This window comes from Grammomys surdaster, unplaced genomic scaffold, assembly GCF_004785775.1.
Source record: "Grammomys surdaster isolate TR1022 unplaced genomic scaffold, NIH_TR_1.0 145, whole genome shotgun sequence".
Lineage (NCBI taxonomy): Eukaryota > Metazoa > Chordata > Mammalia > Rodentia > Muridae > Grammomys > Grammomys surdaster.
The window spans coordinates 1,294,439-1,310,809 of record NW_021604603.1 but is presented as its reverse complement, the minus strand read 5'-3'; the positions used below and the strand labels follow the sequence as shown (position 1 = coordinate 1,310,809).

The 16,371-nt window shown below is 46.0% G+C and overlaps 1 protein-coding gene across 1 annotated transcript in view; it reads right to left on the bottom strand.

Annotated features, from left to right (window-relative positions):
* Nucleotides 1-956: 956 nt before the first annotated feature.
* Pm20d1 (peptidase M20 domain containing 1) overlaps nt 957-16,371 on the bottom strand; it is a 22,075-nt gene continuing 6,660 nt past the window's right edge. The window contains exons 7-14 of the mRNA XM_028764736.1: nt 15,924-15,999; nt 15,416-15,477; nt 15,097-15,175; nt 12,670-12,741; nt 6,915-7,083; nt 5,160-5,259; nt 3,036-3,160; nt 957-2,891 (exon numbers count right to left, since the gene is read on the bottom strand). Of these exons, the coding sequence (XP_028620569.1) occupies nt 3,037-3,160; nt 5,160-5,259; nt 6,915-7,083; nt 12,670-12,741; nt 15,097-15,175; nt 15,416-15,477; nt 15,924-15,999 (682 nt within the window). The 3' untranslated portion in view covers nt 957-2,891; nt 3,036. The remainder of the gene's footprint in view (nt 2,892-3,035; nt 3,161-5,159; nt 5,260-6,914; nt 7,084-12,669; nt 12,742-15,096; nt 15,176-15,415; nt 15,478-15,923; nt 16,000-16,371) is intronic.

Genomic DNA, 16,371 nt, shown 5'->3' with positions numbered 1-16,371 from the left:
GAACCTTTCCCCCTTGTTGTAGTTAGGGTTTTACTGCTGTGAACAGACACCATGACCAAGGCAACTCTTATAAGGACAACAATTAATTGGGGCTAGCTTACAGGTTCAGAGGTTCAGTCCATTATCATCAAGGCAGGAACAAGCATCTGGGCAGGCCTAGTGCAGGAGAAGCTGAGAGTTCTATATCTTCATAGGAAGGCTGCTAGGAAAAGACTAGCTTCCAGGCAGCTAGGATGAGGGCCCTAAAGCCCACACTCACAGTGACACACCTACTCCAACAGGGCCACATCTTCTAATAGTGCTACTCCCTGGGCTGAGCATATACACACCATCACACTCCTCAAGGGTCTTTCTTCCCATTGGGGGTTTCAGAAAGCTTATCCTTTCTAAGGCTAGAAAATGAAGTGAGAAGGAAGAGGACAAGTTCCCTGCTCCTTCTCCCTCCAGGCACTCTGTGCCCATTAGAGGTGTGATTGTAATCAAGACAGGGGAATAGAGCTGAACCTGGAGAGTGGGACCTGGCAGATGTGCTGGCAGACACAGGGAGAGGTGTGAAGAAGGAGAGGTCAGCCTGGGAAACATGGCTGGAGCAAGGAACTGACTCCAGATGGGGAGGAATCTTTGTTGTCTCCATTTTTCCGGGGGGGGGGTCACAAGGAATAAGCCAAACCCCACAGTTTTCTGGGGAGGCAAGTCTTGGGGATTGGGACCTCCTTTTAGTTCTAGAGCTGTCCCTTAATATCCTGTCACCTTGGGCTTTTGGGAGTCTGTTTTCTCTTCAGAACTAGTAGCACAGCCTTTGAATTCAGATAGATCCTGTCCTTAACACCTACATGGCTTTGCACAGCCTTGGAATTTTTAAACCTGGGACTTCATTTTCATAAAAAGGAGCAATAGTGCATCCAAGTTGTGTTACTCTGTTTTCTGTTTCCAACAACACAATACCATGAAGCAGGTTGAGTTAGAAAGGAGGTTTATTTTGGCTCACAGCTCTGGAGTATTAAAATTATGTGGGGGAACACTGGTTTGCCCTCTGATGGATAGAGGTCTCCTTGTGCAAGAGATGGCATAGGACTTCACATGGCAAGACACAGGGAATACATGTATGAACCTGTCTACCTTCTGCTCTTTTTTTCCCCCAACTTAGTGGAGTACTGTGATATTTTGACACATGTATTCATGGTGCCTTGTCCAAGTCAGATTAAATGTGTCTATTCTCTCAAACACTCTTCTTAAAAAGCCATTAATAAGTCAAGGATGGAGCTCAGCCACGCGGCCTTGTCTAGTCCTAATAATTCTACAAAGGCGAGCTCCAGTTGGCTATGTTCCCTCCCTGTGAATACTTTCCTCATATGATTAAGTTTACAACATAACAAATGTGGGGGTATACACTCATGCCACAATAGTTATGGGAATTCAATAATAAATCAGTGGGGAGTAGGTGATGCAGAATCAGAGAATACTGGTGAGTCTGAGAGCAAGGTAATGAGGGTTTGAACAAGTGTTTCCAGCTAGCTGTGTAACCCACTCAGAATGGAGCCAGTCTCTGAAGGAAGGAGTGATGATAGTGTGCTCACAGGGCTGAGATCAGGCATCTGTAAGACCATCTCATAGGGCTCTGCACAAAAGTGAAGGATTATTGTTGTTCTTAAGCTTGGCCTCCAACAAAGGCTGAGTAAGTACTAAATTGGCCCAAGAGGGAGAGTGAGGGAAGGAATGTGAATCTTAGCAGGAGTAGCTAAAAAGCTGAATAGTCCCCACACTGTTTCTAATGCTAACAATTAAGCCAGAGCTTCAAAGAACAGTTCACTTCCTGGGAGGAAGGTAAGGACTTAGCAGCCAGGGAGAATGGGGATTTATTTCTGAGGAGGAGGGGTGGCAAGCAAACCTAGAGCCCTCAAACCCCTGGGAGACACAGAAGGTCCTAGTCTGGAGAAGGGAAAAGAGGGAGCCTTCCAAGCTCCATTTCTGTGTCTCCCTTTGTGACCTTCACTCCCTTGTGATCCACAAAGCAGAGATGCTGGCCTTGAGCCAAGAAATGCTGCTTTCCAATGCCCCCCACCTGGCAGCTACTGGGCACATTCAAAGATGCCTAGGGTTGAAGTCCAGCAAGAAGACAAGAGTTCTGCTATACTCTAATGCTACCTCTCCTTGCTTCTCTTGCCCAGGGAAGAACCCTCTAGCCACCCCTTTCCTTGCCCTCCACTTCCCCTTGATCATTCTGAAATGGGACATGCCAGGGCCAGGGTGCTGCTGGTTCTGGGCGTCACTGAGAAGCTGGATCTTGAGTGTTCCTCTCTTGGGAGCTCAGCCCATACACTGTGCCAGGGAAATGCTTTCGTAGATTAGTGCTTCCTGGGGTGGGGTCACAACAGCAGGTGGCAGGAACAGGGCAGGGAAGGGGAACAAAATCCCAACAGCCCAAGCCTCTGGAACCAGGAGTTGAGTTCTGGGATTCTCTCAAAGTCTCCACCTCAAGCTCACCTGTCAGAGACCAGCTGATGTTCACTACACAGACAGACCCCTTTATTTGACTGTGATCACCGGGGGCTTAACTCCAGATGTGAAATGAACTGGAGATTGGAGAACGGAAGCAGAGGCAGGAAGAGAGAGGCCAAGGGGCAGCTCACAAGTCAGACGGGAGAAAGGAAATTCTAGAAGACAGTCCAGCTCAAGTACCTGAAGTCAATACTCTATCTGGATTAAAACCTGCTTGATGTTTTCCCAAAATCTGTACTTGTTAAGATAGGCAGGTAAAGTAGAACAGTTAATTTCCAGCATGAGACAGGCCAACGGGCAGGACAGGCAGTAGATGCCACTCAGAACGCACATGTGAGGAGGACAACGGGCCAGATTCTGTTGATCTTCCTTTCCTCCTGAGACCTCATTCCCTGGTGAGTGGAGGAGGGAGCTAGGCAGGTGAACTCTGAGTTACAGGATGGTTCCCACCAAACCTTTCATTAATACCAGTTCTCTCTTCCCTTAGGTTAGTCCTGGCCCAGCGCTGGGCACCCCTCACCCAGCTGGATCCTTGCCTCATAGTTCATGCAGATGAGGAATTGGCTTGCTATAGGTGTCCGCATTTTGGATAAACTCAAAGATGAACTTCACCTGGTTCTGGTAGTTCTGAATGGAAATTTTCTCATTGAGTCCATGGATACTGAGGGAAGAAGCATTTCAGGGGAGGAGATAATGTCAAATGTGACAGCACAAGAGTTGTCACAGAGCACCCTCCCCGCCTCCCTATTCTCCTCCCCCCCCCAATAGATCTTTGGCCTTCCATGGGAGCAAGGTGAAAAAAGTCACTGTCAGCTTACATGTGACTAGCGGTTATTCCTCAAGGACCTGTGCTCATGTACGGGAACAGTGGGGGAAGAACGCCTAATCTGGGATGTATCCACTCATCTGTTCTGAGGTCTGTTTCTCCTCTGGGAGAATTATCTTCCTAATTTTTTTCTTAGGATAGTGTTTCCTGCTAGAGTTTTCTCTAAAGTTCTGCTCATCAGGGGTAAGGGAAGGCAGAAAGGCAACATTTCAGGACACCTCTCAAGTCTCTCTACTTTATCCAGAAACCCTGCTATCAGATCTCATGTTCACCTACAAAGTACAAAGATGATAGGAAACAAAAAAGTCAGCCTCAATTTTAACAAACAAACCCTAAATTATAAATACTATGCTGTTTGGTTTTTGAGACAGGGCCTCTCTATGTAGTCCTGGTTCTTTGGGAGATTGCTATGTAAACCAGGCTGGCTTTGAAGTCACAGAGATCCTCCTGCCTCTGCCTCCCTTGCACTGGGATTAAAGGCATGGGCCACCAGTAACTTGCTTGTTGAGTGCTCTTCTTAAGAACACATTCAAGTACTTTCCCTCTGTTTCAAGTGACCTGTGGTGTGGCGAAGAAATCTGGTGTGTTGTGATAGATTGCAGAAGGCTAAACGGAAATTATCATTCCCAAATTTCAAGGGTCAAAATTTTCGAAGAAACCACAAAACACTCACACATGGCAGTTAAAATTGGTGCTCACATTTTGGATTTACATAGTGTTCCTTCTGAGAAGGCAAATGACGTGCCCACATTTGAACACAATATGTGTTTGTTTATTAAAGAATGTGGGTGGGACTCCTTATTTTATAGGTGAAGAAAGTGAGATCCAGGGGTGAGCATTCTCCCAAAGTGAGAAATATGACATAAAGTCTCCTCCCTCCCTTTCTAGACGTGGTTTTTGTATTGGCTGGTTTTGTGTCAACTTGACACAAGCTGGAGTTATTATAGAGAAAAGAGCCTCCCTTAAGGAAATGGCTCCATGAGATCCAGCTGTAAGGCATTTTCTCAATTAGTGATCAAGGGTGGGGGTGCACATGGTGGGTGGTACCATCCCTAGGCTGGTAGTCTGGGGTTCTATAAGAAAGCAAGCTGAACAAGCCAGGGGAAGCAAGCCAGTAAGTAGCATCCCTCTACAGCCTCTGTGCTTCCTGCTTCCTGACCTGTTTGAGTTCCAGACCTGACTTCCTTTGGTGATGAACAGCAATGTGGAAGTGTAAGCTTTCCTCCCCAGCTTGCTTCTTGGTCGTGATGTTTTGTGCAGGAATAGAAACCCTGACTAAGACAGTTTTGCTACATAGCTCAGGCTGGATTTAAATTGACAATCCATGGGGCTGGAGAGATGGCTCAGCAGTTAAGAGCACTGTCTGCTCTTCCAAAAAGATCTGGGTTTGAATCCTGGTTGTCTCACAATCATCTGTTCTCAGGTGCCCTCTTCTGGCCTCCAAAGACAATGTATGAAAATGGTGTACAGATAGACATGCAAGCAAAACACTCACATATAAAATAAGAATAAATAAATATCTTTTTAAGTGGCCACCCCTGTATCTCAGTCTCTTAAGTGCTAGGATTATAGGCCACTACACCCAGCTTTACCTAAAGATCTTATTTTCAACAAGCTCTTATCAGTTGTTTGATCTCCACCTTTTAAAAGAGGAGTGGGCATGGGGGAGGGGGTTATCCCCACAATTCCTGGAACAATGATGCCAAACTGGTTTCTATAATCTCTCTAATTTGTCAAAATTTGGCTTTCCTTTATTCCGTAAGTCACGGAAACAGGAAGGGACAGATCAGATATACCTTCTCTCTGCTTTGCTGTGTAACCATGTTTCACTTACCTACTGAAGTCCTGAGGCTGTAGGGGAACAGGGTTGAACCGGTACATGCCATTGGTTATTTTGGTATAGTGTCGGGTGTCCGTATTGGCAATACAGATACCTAGAAAGGGAAGAGGAAGAAAAAAATGGACTTTATGTGAGCATCATAGCCAACAAAGCAAGGGGAACTGGATGACTGACTGGGAGCTGATCAGGACCTTGGGCCACAGGAGCCATCCTGAGACTTCTTAAGAGCATCTGCCTAGAACTCTTTTTTTTTTTTTTTTTTGAGACAGGGTTTCTCTGTCCTGGAACTCCCTCTGTAGACCATGCTAGCCTTGAATTTAGACATCCTCCTGCCTCTGCCTCCTGAGTGCTGGGATTAAAGGCGTGCACTACCACTGCCTGGCACCTAGAAAATTTATTTTCTAAGCTGTCCATTTTCAAATCCTTACAAAAGCTTGAACTTTAACCCAGAACATGGAATCCCCTGGAAGCCCTGTGAGATAGCTCTGAGTGGTCCACAGCTAAGTTATTCTCATCTAATGATCTCCAGGGAGGTCAGGGCTTTCATCTTCTCCTCACAGACAAGGCTGTTTGCTGTATGAGAAATCTAGAGAGATCGCTTGGCCTTTATTACATGTCACTTAAGACAGAAGAAGAGAGGGCCCTTTTACTAAGATAAAACAGGATCCTGACTCATGGAGCAGAACACTCTGCTGGTCTCATCTTCTGAGAGATGACTGTATGCTGAAGGCAAAGCTCGGGTGGGAAAATCATAGGAAACACCTCCTAGTCTCTTACTATCCCAAAGGTGGATAGGTCAGCTAACTGGGCTGGGATTTGCCTTGGATAGGCATGACCTTTGGGAAAAGGCATTCCCAGAATCATCGCCAAGTTCGTGAGATGATTCAAGATGGTATTTTGTGCTTTGTTCTATTTCTCTCTTCTAATATCATATGGGTACCCGGGTCTAATTCTGTGCTTTGCGGATTTCTTCCTGTTGATGTCCTCTGCCCCTAGTGTAGCCTGATCCTGCTCATGGGGTTATGACCGGTGGCATGGAAGGGGTGAAGGGAGCCTTTGAGGCTGAGACAGGAGGAAGTAGACTGTGAGATCCAGGGTCTGACCAGGATCAGCCTTTTGGAAAGGTACTCCCAGAGGATTCTTTGGCACAGTGATGACTGACTGATTTCCAAATCTCTGACCCTGATTTGTGGACATGAGCAAATGTGAAATCCTGTGTCCAATTCCTTCTATGTAGGTTTACTTGTAGTTTTCTGTGAACATCTCTGGACTTTGGATCTCACAGTAGGTGTTCTAAATTTTATGAAGTTCCCTAGGAGAACCACTGCCAGATTTGGACAGTATGCTAGAAGACAGGGAAAGTGCACAGGGACCTGCAGGCATTAGACTGAAGCAGGGTTGATATGAATGCCATGGGCTCAGAGGCTTTTCTGGGCTAACATTCGTCCATCTGCTGAGCTGTTTGTTATTCTAGGATGGCTGTGAGAGAACTCCTGCAGGAGAGGTATAGATCTCTGCTAGCCTAGGTTAAGCAAGTACCCACATTCAACTGACCTAATTTATTGTTTTTGTTCCTTTCCTGTTTGCGGTCTCACTTCCACCCTAAGGGGAAAACACAGTTCCAGGGACAGAAGCAGCCATCTGTTTCCAGGATGAATGGCTGTGTTGGGGGTAGGGGAAGGGGCATCAGATAGGAAGCAGTCTCTGCTACCATCACCACCCACCAGTCACAGCTGATGAAGTCATTACCGGGGACAACGAGATTGACTTCCGGGAAGACAGATTGTATGGTCTGTTGAAGCAGCTGGTAGCCCATGGCCTGGTCATCAGAAGGGCTGACGGGCAGCGGCTCAAAGGATCTCAACACACGCAACTGGACTCGGTCATCAGCCACAATGTTCTTGACAAGTTCTAGGACCTTCAGTATAAGAACAAAGAGGGTTTGGGTTCTCATTGATCTGCCATCTAAGCACCAAATTTGGATCTTAGAGAAAATGCTGGCTAGTTTTTTGTTACAGTAGGATCTCAACCTTTACTGCCTGCCTGTGGGTGATGTAAGGCACTTCCTAGAAAGCAGTGCAGAATTCGTGTTTCAGGGGATTGTCTTACAGCTATGAGTCAGACCGGAAATTGGATAATCTGGAAATTGTTCTTTCCCTGGGGTTGCGAGTCATGACCTTTAGGTCAAATGTAAGAGATGGCAGGATGGGAATCGCAGCCATTTCAAGGGTGATCCTGTTCCAACATGAGAGTCTTGAGAGGGGTCACCACAGAGCCACACCACATAGTTTTTCCCCCTCTCTTGAGCTGCAGCCTAGTTTTAATTAAATACACTGAGCCAGAAAGCACACACCCACAATCAGTGTGGAGTTAGAGTTGAAGTTTTTTTCCTTTGGCCTTTTTTTCTTGAGAGAGACCATGAGGAAACTTCCAGAAAACAGAGCCTGAGATGACTAGGGGGAATCCAGTAAAGTCCTTGATCCCAGGAGAGTACAGACCAGTCCCGAGGCTCGGGTTACATGGACCAGGAGGCTTTACAATGGTCCCCAATCCAGTCAGACACCCAATAAAAAGCTCACTATCAACCATGTGATCAGTGGTTGGTTTGAAGCTGCTTCTCTCTGTGCCTCAAAACTGGAGCCTCACAGCTGGAGATCCCCCACATGGGGGCATTATTTGGAGTGCTCATTTTAGGCCAATGGCTCCCTAGAAGTGTGGTAGAGGCTGTGTCTGGAGAGAGCAGTGAAGGTTCCCACATCTAACTCAGAACCCCATGTGAATCAAAGCAAATGTCCTTTGGGGAGTGGGGGAGGGTTATAAGAACTCATTTTCATTCAAATCAATTTCACCCCAACACTAGTATCCTCAATGCTCCTAATATTGAACTCACTGTGGGTATGGCTGAATGACAGAATGCTTGTATAGCATGGTCAAAGTCCTAGATTCAAGTCCCAGTACCTTAAACCGCCCCCTCCCTACTCTTCACACATACTCTTCACACTTATTTTTAACCCAGGAAAAAGCTCCTAAGTCATCCCCTATGCAGTTAATAGGGGCTGTGCCTGCTTTTCTTGCTTCAGGCTACTCCAGAGGTTTCTACATCTAGAAACTGAAGAAGATACAGAGATTCGTTCCCTTTAGTAAGATTCAAAAGCAGGGGCTGTGTCAACCCCATTCCCTTATTTACAATATTGAGCAAGTAAAAAGTAATAAATGTAGGATATTTAAGCTGTAAAAGACAAGAACCAGCAAAAATAATAAATAACAGGTGTTGTGTCACTAAGTGCCTTGCCCGTTGTATACAGTTAGGAGTGCGGGGCTTGGTGTCAACCAGATACACAACTGCATCCAGAGCACAACCAGAACAGGAGGCAAAGATCAGGAAAGAGTTCATCTTAGGTGCACAGTCTGGTATTGAATCTGAAGAGAGGATACAGAACTGGTAGAGAAGAGGCAAGAGATATTCCTAGTGTGGAAAAGGGTGGGGGAGAAAAACAGAGGCATGGCAAAAATGTTGTGCTTTGGATAATTACTCTCAGTGGTGTGACTTTGGGCAAGGTCCAGACTCTCTGTGCCTTTGCTTGCTCAACTGTTACCAAGAGCTGAGATTCTTCTCCATGTTTACGTCCTGCTCGATACAGTATGAGGGAAAGGAATGGGGTTAGGTGTTACAAGAAGCCATTCCTCAAATTCATAACAAAAAAGGTAGTCATAATTGGGTTGCTAAACAATGGAATGGCATATTGTGATGACTGCCTGTCACGAGTTTTCCAGTAAGTAGCCTATATAGCTAGATGGAAGGTGGACTTACAACCATAAAGACCTGACCACATCTTAAATAGCCAATGTTCTTACCTTCAACTAACAACACTTGTAAGATAGGAACATAACTCTACACATAAAGGAGGCCACCACAGACTGTGGGAATGTGCCAGGACTGTAGACTGAGAAGCGAAGAACAACCTTGGAGATCTCTCTCCCACTGATAGTCCCTCCTCTAGTCCCATTACTGTGCCTCTTATTATTGTTGAAGGGGTTGTGTCTACTACAAACAGACAGTTATTATAGCTCAGATCGGCCTCTAATTTACCATCTTGTTTCAGCTTCCTGAGGGCAGGGATAAAGGCGGATCCTGGCTGGGTGTGGTTGAGCATGCCTTTAATTCCAACAGAGGCTGGAGGACCTGTGAGTTCCAGGCCAGTGGGGGCTACATGGTGAGACCTTGTCTTGATCAGGATGTAAAGTGAATAAATAAATCAATTCATGGGGGGCTGTGGGGGAAAACAGGCCAATGTGCCCAAGCTAACACGCCACTGCCATGGCATTTAACTCTGCTTATGTCCCTTCAGTCACTGCACAATCACTTGGTGACACAGCAGCTGGTTACCTTACACTAACCACTTATGTTACCTGTTCACTCATTTGATTACTTGCTTGCTGCTGTCTCTTCTCACTGGACCTGGACCACAGGTACCATTAGAACAGGAATTTTGTCTTTCTTGCTCACAACTATCCCAAGTACTTAGAAGAATGCCTAGCAGGGTCCAGGGGTGCAGGCCTGTAATTCTATCTACTTTGGAGGCTAAGATAGGAGGATGAAAAGTTCAAGGCCAGCTTGGGCAACTTAGCAAGGCCCTGTTTCGAAATAACAAGGTGGGAAAAGTGGGGAGAGGCAGCTGGACAGTGGTGGCACATGCCTTTAATCCCAGCATTTGGGAGGCAGAGGCAGGCGGATTTCTGAGTTCGAGGTCAGCCTGGTCTACAGAGTGAGTTCCAGGACAGCCAGGGCTACACAGAGAAACTTTGTCTCGAAAAACCAAAAATGTGGGGAGAGGCTGGGGATATAATGGAAGGGTCCTCACCTAGCATGTGTGTGGCCCTAGTTACCCACTTCTGTCTGGATTGTGGGCAAGAGTAGATGTAAGAAGAGAATTGTGGAGCCGACATATGTGGATCCAGCATGACGCTCTGAGCATGTGGCCCTGGACAAGAGAGAGAAGTGACCAGGACAAATGGGTCCTCTGAGCTATCTAAAGGATGGAGACTTTCCATCTCTCACTGGGGCAGGTGGCCAGGATGAGTCCAGGGGATTCCAGAAGTGTCATCAGACAGACCAGGAGGGAAGGCCTCTGTGGATAGGAGGGGAAAGTATGAGGACTAGGGAGATGAAAGCTCTAGCAGGTGGAAAACAGCCTTTGGAAAAGGATTGAGTTAAAATGGGATGGAAAAAAAAAAACTGGTGGAAAGCTCAGCTGAGGAAATCCAGTGACTTCCTGATGAACCTCCAGGGAGGGGACAAGGTTGGCACCTGATGGAAAGCAACTGAATCCAGCATTCACACTGAGCTCAGTTCCCTTCCCCAGGGCCGGGCAGGCTGCTCCTCAACTCCAAGTCTGAGGAGTGCACCTCCCTCGAAAGATGAATCTTAAATGGGAAGAAATACTCTTAAAAACCATCTAGTAGAAATCTAGGTGTATCTGACCCTTGAGGATATGGATCAGAGTTCCTACTGTATTCTAGAATGTATTGTATTAGTCATCTGCCAGGTGTTGGCTTGCACCCTTTTTTCATTTTGTTCTTATTATCATTTTGAGTGGTGTGTGTATGTGTGTGCATGTGCACATATGCGTACGCTCGAGTGCATGCATGTGTAGTGTACAGATCAGAGGTTGATGATGTTGGGTGTCTTTATTGTTCTCTGCCTTTTCTTTTTCTTTTTTTTTTTTTAAGATTTTATTCATGTTTATTTTATGTGCATTGGTGTTTTGTTTGGTTTTGTTTTTCTTGTTTTTTATTTTTTTTAAAGATTTATTTATTTTATGTATATGAGTACTCTGTAGCTGTCTTCAGACACACCAGAAGAGGGCATCGAATCGCATTACAGATGGTTGTGAGCCATCATGTGGTTGCTGGGATTTGAACTCAGGACCTCTGGAAGAGCAGTCAGTGCTCTTAACCACTGAGCCATCTCTCCAGCCCTGTTCTCTGCCTTTTCATTTTATTTTTGACACAAGATCTCACTGTGCAGTCTTGTCATGTGTGGTGGTTTGAATAAGAACAGCCCCCATAGGTTCATATATTTGAATGCTTGGTTATCAGGGAGTGTCACTACTTAGGAGGATTAGAAGTATGTCATTGGGGATGGGCTTTGAGGTTTCAAAAGCCCAAGGCAGGCCCAGTGTCTCTCTCTTCCCGGTGACTGTGGATCCAGATGTAGAACTCTCAGCTCCTTCTCTAGCACTAAGTCTGCCTGCACGCTGTCATGCTTCCTGCTATGATAATAATGGACTAAACCTCTGAACTGTAAGTAAGCGCCAATCAAGGGCTTTCTTTTATAAAAGTTGCTATGGCATAGTGTCTCTTCACAGCAACAGAACACTAAGACAGCTGGCTTAGAACTTGCTATATACACTAGGCTGGCCTTGAACTCAGAGTTTTACCTGCCTTTGTCTCCCAAGCACTTAGGCTAAATGCATGTGTCATCTCATTCTGGTCTGAGAGCTCACCAACACAGCTCGATTGACCGGTGGAACCAGCAAGCTCCAAGGGTCCTCCTATCTCTGCTCCCCAAATGCTGGGTTATAGAGGTACACTGCTTGGCTGGCTTTTCTGTGGGTGCAGAATTCAAACTTAGGTCCCCATGCTTACACGGCAAGCACTTCCTACTGAGCCATTTCCCCAGCTCCTGCTGCTCATTGAGCTACTTGGTTTTGTTGTTGAGAATTTCATGAGTACTGTATTTATATCATTCCACTCTCTAATTCCTCCCATCTCCCCACATTCTTTCGAAATTTCATGGCCTCTTATTCCTTTATTATTATTGTTTTACACACACGCACACACACACACAGACACACACACACACACACACACACACCCTGCTGATTTCATTTAGTATTGCTCATATGTGTTGTTGTTTTTGAGGCCCAGGCTGGTCTCAGACTCCACTTACTTTCTCATTTACCCTACTCTTTGGCTTTAACATCTTATTCTTAGCAACATCTTAATGGTCCTTTAACACCAGCTCGAATTTCTATTAATAAGAAAAGACTGTGTGACCTTCTAGGTGGCTTGGCAGTGGTCCTGTGGGAGTCTGTTCACCCCTGATTATTACAGCAGCAGGAAAGAGTTGCAGAAGGAAGCAGCCCTTGGAGCTGGATTATTGGATACGTATTCATAGGCGCGCTGCTTAGCCTCTCAGTTGCACTGCGTTCCAGTTTTCCTTAGCCGAGAACAGTATAGTTCCTACCTTACTGGGTGGTGTGAGTGCACACATCTGTCTACCTAAGGATGGTACTAAGCACACTCAATCCCACAAGCCACTAGAAAGATTTACTACTATCACTATCATTCATTTGTATCTGTTTCCCAAACCAGATGTCTTCCATCCTATGTAGCTGTTGCATAGGAACTTTTCAAACCAAAACCAAAAACCAAAACCAACCCTTAGGTATTGAGGGTCCTACTTGATGCTGGACTTGCTCTTTGGAGCATAAGTACATACCTCATGTACTGTCTGCGAAGGGTGAATTCGGAAGTTGATTGTAGCCTGAGCCAATGGAGGGATAACATTCACCTGGACAGAGAACCATGTTATCTCACCTGAACATCTTCCATAGCTGGCCCCTGCCCAGGAAACACCAACTACCACCAGGAGGAGCAGAGGCGGCTGCTCTGGTTTAATCTAAAGTCTGCCTTGTCTTCTCCCAACCCTTCACCAGTGTTGTGTTCACTTTTAGGGTCTCTGCTTTAGGTGAGATCTTTGTACTTAATGGCCCTGGAGTGATCACAGAGCTGTTCAGAGCAGGAGGGCTCTCCCTGCGACTGCCCAGACAACTCCATGCCACTGGGAGGCTTCTGTGTGCGTGTTCCCAGGACATCCTGGCCATTTGTGTTAACATTAGTGCTAATTTATGGCAGAAGACCCAGAGTCTCAAGGACCTCTACCATCTTATGTTGTGTTTAATTCCCGAAGGGAAAGTAGTGCTGATTGTTTTACATGTCTGGTTACAAAATCTGCCATTTTTATTTTTATTTTTTTTGTCTGAACCTAAGACTAGTTGGAGAAGACAGGCTACAGGGCCATTTCCTCTGTCTTGAGAGAGATTTCCTTTATCTTTCTGTGGACTGCTAAAAACAAACAAACAAACAAACAAACAAACAAACAAACAAACAGCACCGGGTACAGGAATATGCTGGGCTTTTTAGGAACTGGCAGTGTGACTTTTGAGTATCTGCTACCTCACTGCACCTCTGCTTTCCCAGCTGACAGTTGGGACAATGCTACTTGTATAGTCCTCGTAGAATTAAATGGAATACTCTGCAAACCCCATGGAGAGAAAACTATAGATCAAATGCAATCGCACAGGACTAATATATTAGTATATAGCTGGAAATATATGACTATCTGGAGCAGCAGCTGGTGAAGATAGTCTAGGTTGGGTCAGGCTTGTTATGCCAGAAGTAAACTTGGAGGCATCATTCACTTGTATCAAGCTTGGGACTGGGAGTGGTGGCACACACCTTTATTTCCAGGAAGCTGAGGTGGGCTGGGATGTGTGGGTTTTAGGCCAACCTGATCTATATAGTAAATTGTAGGCTAGCAAGGGCTACACAGTGAAACACTATACAAAACAAAACAAAACAAAACTTCAAACTCAAATCAGACTTGGGTTCCAGGTTAGTATACTTTTTCCAGATCATATGGTACTCCATCATATGGAAAATGATGGCCCCTGGAGCTGTGCTGGTGACACTGATGGCATGAGTGGGTCTAAGTCTCTTCAAAGCCCAATGCCTACATTGGACAGGCTTGGTCCATTAACAAGAGATACTCGTTACTAAACAGTGCAACTACAAATGAGCCAACTTAGTGAAAACGAAGTGCTGCCTTTATAGAATCAAAGCTTATCAGGTTAGTGATTCTTAATTCCAGGAAGTAAGACTCATATAGAAATTATATTTATGCCGGGCAGTGGTGGCGCATGCCTTTAATCCTAGCACTTGGGAGGCAGAGGCAGGTGGATTTCTGAGTTCGAGGCCAGCCTGGTCTACTGAGTGAGCTCCAGGACAGCCAGGACTACACAGAGAAACCCTGTCTTGAAAAACCAAAAAAAAAAAAAAAGAAAGAAAAAAGAAAAAAAGAAAAAAAGAAATTATATTTACTGAGACAGATTTTGGGAGAAGATATCACATCATCGATTTTGTAAGTGACAAGTGAACAACTCTTTGAACATATGCCAGGGGAACAGACATTAATCATCCACTGAATTAATTTGGTGGATAAATCTTTATAAACAAGAAAAGATTCTACTTGGCTGGTGATCTCACTCTGAGGTAGAGCTCTCACGAGGTACAAGGCCATAGGCTTGGTCTCTAGCACTACCAAAAAACCAATCGAATGAAAAAAAAAATAGAGATTTTTAATGGTAAAGAAGGTTTGAAAGTTTTAGTGTAGCCGGGTGGTGGTGGCGCACGCCTTTAATCCCAGCACTTGGGAGGCAGAGGCAGGCGGATTTCTGAGATCGAGGCCAGCCTGGTCTACAGAGTGAGTTCCAGGACAGCCAGGGCTACACAGAGAAACCCTGTCTCGAAAAACCAAAAAAAAAAAAAAAAGTTCTAGTGTATATGACCGAAGTGCTAGGGAATATAAAACAAGTGGAGTTGTCGTCAGGGGATGGATTTGGAGACTCAACCCCCAACTCTCTCTACACATACATAGATCGACCTGACCAGGACTCTCAATGGCCTGTGGACCTTTGCTGGAGCCTTTGCTCTTGAGGCTTATCCAACTGATAGCAAGGAAGAGTGGCAGGGGACAACACTGGCCCTTCCTATTACTCATACTGTGGCCATGGCAGGAAGGGAAAGGCCACAGAGAAAGTCAAGGGATGGTGGTGCAGGTGTGGCTGGAGGGACCGAATCACCTTACCTTGACTCCTGCATTGAACATGGTGAGGGCTGCAGTAGTTCTGACCATCGCATTTGTTACAGGTTTCCTCTCCATTAGCCTGAACCAAAAAGGCTATGGTTAGACATCAGGAGGAAAGGAAAAAAAAATGCAGTGCAGAGAAAGGAAAGCATGGGATTTCACTGTCTTTCCTAAACCTTGAGAGAGACGTGAGTTATACACTAATTATACGAAGTATCTGTGGGTGAGGGGTGACTAGTCAGGCCAGGTAAGCCAAGAAACGGGCTTGGGAGCAGGTATTTGAGGTGAGAGACGGAGAGGAGTAAATGTAGTATATTACCTGCTCACAATGGGACGAAATAGCCACAGGTTTTTCAGGACTATATTGGTAGGGAAGGAAAACTGAAAGGGAAGGAAGAAGATTAGCAGGAGGAAGGGGTCAGCAGAGCGGGGACGCTGCTGTCAAACCTGAGTCTCTACTTCAGGCCTACTTCATGGCCCTCAGAGCTCAAGTCCCCACTGAGGTCAGCTGGTTCAGTCTGCATGAAGCCGGAGTGAGGCATGTTCCCACCTGGTATATCTGACTATTTAGAACTATTCAGCATCCTCAAGGATGAGGTGGAGTTAGCTCTCAAGGGACTTGGGTATGTTAGGCTGTAGGGCCTCAGCTATGTCCCATGAGCTTCAGACAACAAGCCCCTTCTTGGCTCAGCTGCTCGCTGGGAGGAGGGGAGGAGGGACAGAGACCTGACTGACACAGTGGCCATTCATTACTCTACAGCTTCTTCTCTACCCTCTTTCTGCTCTTCCTCCATAGCTGGCCTGGAGCATGCAAGGTTCCCCCATACCTCATCTGCCAGTAGCTCCAATGCCTTCTTCAATGGCCCGCCTCCAAACATGTTTGGCATAGGTGTCTGCTCCAGTCTGGAAGAGAAGAAGAGTTCTCAAGATCAGGCCTCTCCAGATCAAGATCAGTGTCTTGAAGATAAAGGAGATGGGTATAGGTTTCAACAACCTTGCTCAGGCATGAGCCTGCCTGCCACCTTCACTAACCTGAGTTGAGGAACCAGAGCCCCTTCCCTGGTCACAGTTGTAAGTCAGGGCCATGTCTTGCTTTTGTGCTGCTTCTCTGCACCCCATGTCCAGTCTCAAGGTGCCTACCAAATTGTGCCTGGACTGCCAGTCTACTGTACCAACTACTGTTCCTTAGGACAGGGGTTCTCTCCCTCTCCCTCTTCTCCTCCCTCTCCCTCTTCTCCTCCCTCTCCCTCTCCCTCTCCCTCTCCCTCTCCCTCT